Genomic DNA, 4,736 nt, shown 5'->3' on the forward strand with positions numbered 1-4,736 from the left:
TAAAAAAAAATTCTGTTTCAGTTTCACAAGTCAAAAATGTTGACTTGTGAAATTCAAAACATTTCCAAAAGTCAATATTTTTAAAAACTGTGAAAAAATTTTTCTAGGAAATTCCTGAGATTTATCTGAGATTTCTGTTTTTTTGGCAGAATCTACTCATTTTCCACATCGTGCCTACATGAGGGACGCGGCGCGTCAGGATGCTGAAGGATTTTCATCGACCATCAGAGATGCTGCAACGCAGATCCGGGCCGCCAGGGGGCGCCGTTGCTCCTGACTTCTGATCCGGGATGTGGGCTTACAGGTGAGTTAATTACTTACGTTACCTGAGTAACTTTTGGGACGTGTGTTCATCTAAGAGTAGTTTTACTCTCCGGTACTTTTTACTTTTAAGTAAGACTTGTATCTGCTCTGCTCCAATCAGCTGCTTCACTGAATTAAACACTGAAAGAAAATAAGTTACTATTCCTGAAAAAAACAAAACAAACTGTTTTAACCAAAAACACGTGTCTGCTTGGTCGGTCAATAAATACACAGTAAATAGAATATATTGACACTGGAGATACTTTGCTCTGCATTAACATGTATGAATTATTTATTGTAATTATTAGTTTCAAAGGTTTTATGTTGTGGATTTTTTAACTCATCTGTTATTTTATTATTCTGAAGATGCTGAAAGAAACTTTGCCACAAAATTTTTTTTGTTTAAAAACTACAACTCTTGTTGATGTGATCAACAATAAACTAACATCTTAAGCAAATAAGTCGTCCATTCAGTCATATTTCTTGTGATAAATGTGGAAATCATTTGTCTTTAGTAAAACAAAGGCATCGAAACCAATGAGTGAGTCAGTGTTTATGTGTCAAATCAACTGGAAAATTAAACAAAATGCAAGAAGTATTTTACAGATGAGTTCTTTGTTTACATTTTCCCTCCTTCACAGGATCTGAAAACACAAAATCTAAAGTGTTTTTGTTTTAGCTTCTGGTGCAAATATAATTCTGAAAACTAACATACAACTTCAGTTTTAAGTCAATAATTCCTTAATATTGATTAAATATTGATTAAAAACCACTATTTCCACTGGAAAATTATTTCACTTATAACACATTTTTTTCTCATATTATTAGTGAAATAATCTGCCAGTAAAACTGGTAGTTTTTAATCAATATTAAGGAATTATTGATTTAAAACAAGCTCATATATTTGTTTTGTCTTATTTGAAGTGCACCAAGATAGTTTCACTGAAAACTAGACGGAATACTTTATAACATTGTGAGTTTTTGCAGTGTATTTTATGTCTTTGTCGGGATTCCGATTGTGTTTCTGTTTGAGTGTTGCATCTGTTCCAGAGAGGATCTTTGTTGATGAACCCTGCGGGGTTTATTAACTCCTTCGTGTCCGGAAACTCAACGCCAACATGCGCTTCAGTTGGGAATCATTTCCAGTCTGTTTGGTCTCGCTGCCAGATGAGGGAAAGTTTTGACATCAGGTTGTTTTTTTTTAAACAGTCAAAGTTTTTAATAAAAACATCTAGAAACGAGACAAAATGGCCGATCATGCTAACAAACCGCTCCTTGGTTTTATCACATTTATCTGGAGAAATTAAACAATCTTCCTGTTAATCTGACATTCCAACTTTTTCTCTTTTTAACCTGTTCATCTGTGTGCAAAATAAACTTTGACTGTTTTTTTTCCTGACTCTCTTTGCTCTACGAATGCTGAAACTTTTAAAGGACTTTAATCTCTTTCATCTTTCTTTCAGACCTGGCAGCACTGAAACGCCGAGTCACTTCTGGAGTTCTGGACATTTTATTCCTTCTGCGTTTTGCTTTAGCTCTTCTTCTGTCATGTTGAAATGCAACTTTGAGTCACCAGCAGGTTTTATTTTATTTGTCTTTCAGGTGTAAAGAAATGGCTCCAAAATAAATGTCTTAAAAAAATTAAAAGTTCAGTTTTCTGTCACTCATTGCAGAGAATAAATCTCTGAAATTCATCAGAGTGAAATATTCCAATGATGATTATAACATATGACAAAAATCCAGACCTGAATATTATTAATAAGTTAAATATTGGAAACTCATGATGTCATATAGAACAAAATAATTATCTTACCAAAACGTTTCTGTTTGAAAAGGAATATTTAGTCTTCCCCTTTATCTCAGTTTTATGAAATATATTACTTACCAACTCAATAATTATCAGAAACTTGTAATTTTATTCATAAAACTCATCTTTTATTCACAGGAGGGAGAGATAAGGAGGTTCTGTCATCAAGAGAGCGATTTCTGACAGGAACATTAGATAATCATGCTGCAGACATTCTGTAAATGTGGGTCATAGCAGTGATTCACACAGTGACTATTAATGTAAGAGTGATAACATAGTATTTCTAACACCCATAGTAATAATAATAATAATAATAATAATAGTTAAAATGAAGCATCAGAATAATTGCCTATAAATTCTTCATAATCTGTTAAACAATAAAATAAAAAATGATGGTAACAATAGTAAAACCAGTCGGTTCTTATTTCTCTCATCCTGTAGAAATATTTCTGTCGGTTCATGTTTCTGTAAATGTGATATGTAAATCAGACGGCACAGCAGGTGATATGCCAGAACCGGGCCGGAGGCGGAGCTTAACATACCTGAGGAACAGGTGACACAGGTGTGCCATGTGTGTCATGTAATCTGACTTCCTGACCTTCTGATGAAAAGAAATCTGCTCATCAGGCGAGGACCTCAGAGGACAGCTGGCTGTCTTCATCCATCCGGGACGAGATCCGAAGACCCGGTTCTGACCCGCCGACGTTCCCGACGATGACTCCCATTCCCAAACTTCCAACTTTGGAGAAGCTGAAGTGGGTTTACAGTTTGGTCCTGGCTGTGTTCTGCGTCTCGGCTGCCGTGTGGATGATCAGGTGGGTGAACTGAGTCAGAGAAAATTCATCAGTTTCACATCCAAGAGTTAAAAATAAACAGAAGGAACAAGAAGGACTTCATGAGCGAACAAGAAGAAAGTTGAAGACGAGGGGAAATGAAAACCAGGAGCTTAAATCCTGAGCAGGTTTAATTAATCCGAGGAGAGATAAACGAGAGGAATGCAGAACAGCTGAGGGGGAATCGGAGTCACTGGATCAGCAGCGATTCTCTGACTTCCTGCGTAAGATTGAAACAAAACCCAGAAAAAACCCGTCTGTTCCTGTCAGAACAGAAAATATTCAACACCAACCTGCAACTTTTTGATTTACAGCCTCCTTCAGAAATCAGATGTGTTAGAATGTTTCCGTTCACCACTAAACAATTTAAAAATACTTCCAACCTGCTGCTTTCTGATTCAACTGCATAGAAACCAGCAGAGAACAAAGAAATCAGAGAACCTAAATACTGAGGAAGTTTTCTTTTTAAAAGAGGTTAATCAGAGGAATGCAGAACAACTGGGAGCAAAAGGAACCAACAACCGAATCACAAAGAGTCCAAACAGAGTTTACAGAATTAACACCAGCAACGCATTCATACTTACAAAAACAGACAAGAACTGAGGCACAAATAAAAGCTTCACTGGTGAATTTTGGGAGGATAAATCTGCATTCATGGCATCCGTGTGTTAAGACTCATAACTGGAAACCAGTGTGAAGTGAACAAACCAGTTCCGCTGTTTTACTTCACCTGACAGAAACAGACATGTTTGCATCGTTTCCTGCATGTTTGCTCAGCTCTGCTGAGGTCTGGTTGACTGACATCACTGCTGCTCTGTTTCCAACACTTCTTTCATTTCATCCAGTTTCTCAGCTCCACTGGACGCGATGCAAATACGATTTCTATTTTTGCACATATTCCACATTTTTATCCCCCAAAATATCAGATTTGGTCCATTTCCCTGAAGGGGAACTAAATGGTTGCTGCGGCCATCTTTACCGCCGTAAAGAGAGCAGTAAAGGCTTTACACAAAGACCAAACTAACACAGTTAAAACAATTTCTTTGCCTCCATCAGAAATGCCATATTTTTGGCATTTTATAACTAAAACGTTTTATAATCTCATTTAGAAAATTATCCCAATGACTGCCAAGAACCTTTTGAGTTTTCTGGTTTATCATTAAATATGCTCTTAGTGTTTCAACCTGGTCTGTGCTTTACTCCATATAAACAATACAGTCAGCAATTATGAAGCAAAGTCATCATCAAATATGTTACTCAACGATCCATTTACGAATCAAAGGCAGCTCCATACAGAACATGATGACGTGTTTTATGAGGTTACTTCTGGTATCCAAGGGAGGGAAAGTGAGAGTCTTCAAATATTTGAGTTCAAACAACAATTTATGTGAACAAGCATAAATAAACAGTGGAAACCAGCTTAGCTTTATCAAAAAGCTAACGTCTACAGCCTGTCAGAAGCTAACGTCTACAGCCTGTCAGAAGCTAACGACTATAGCCTGTCAGAANCTGTCAGAAGCTAACGTCTACAGCCTGTCAGAAGCTAACGACTATAGCCTGTCAGAAACTAACGACTACAGTCTGTCAGAAGCTAGCAGGTACAGTCTGTCAGAAGCTAACGTCTACAGCCTGTCAGAAGCTAACGACTATAGCCTGTCAGAAACTAACGACTACAGCCTGTCAGAAGCTAACGCCTACAGTCTGTCAGAAGCTAACGACTACAGTCTGTCAGAAGCTAACGACTACAGTCTGTCAGAAGCTAACGACTACAGTCTGTCAGAAGCTAACGACTA

At 37.3% G+C, this 4,736-nt stretch overlaps 1 protein-coding gene across 2 annotated transcripts in view; it reads left to right on the top strand.

Annotated features, from left to right (window-relative positions):
• The first annotated feature begins 1,215 nt into the window (after nt 1-1,215).
• The window catches only part of LOC103152945 (uncharacterized), a 14,019-nt gene continuing 10,498 nt past the window's right edge, over nt 1,216-4,736 (top strand). For both annotated transcript variants that reach the window (XM_007573653.2, XM_016661611.1), the window contains exons 1-2: nt 1,216-1,493; nt 1,767-2,925. In XM_007573653.2, coding sequence (XP_007573715.1) covers nt 2,825-2,925 — 101 coding nt within the window. In that variant the 5' untranslated portion in view covers nt 1,216-1,493; nt 1,767-2,824. The remainder of the gene's footprint in view (nt 1,494-1,766; nt 2,926-4,736) is intronic.

This window comes from Poecilia formosa, unplaced genomic scaffold (assembly GCF_000485575.1).
Source record: "Poecilia formosa unplaced genomic scaffold, Poecilia_formosa-5.1.2 Scaffold337, whole genome shotgun sequence".
Taxonomy (NCBI): Eukaryota; Metazoa; Chordata; class Actinopteri; order Cyprinodontiformes; family Poeciliidae; genus Poecilia; species Poecilia formosa.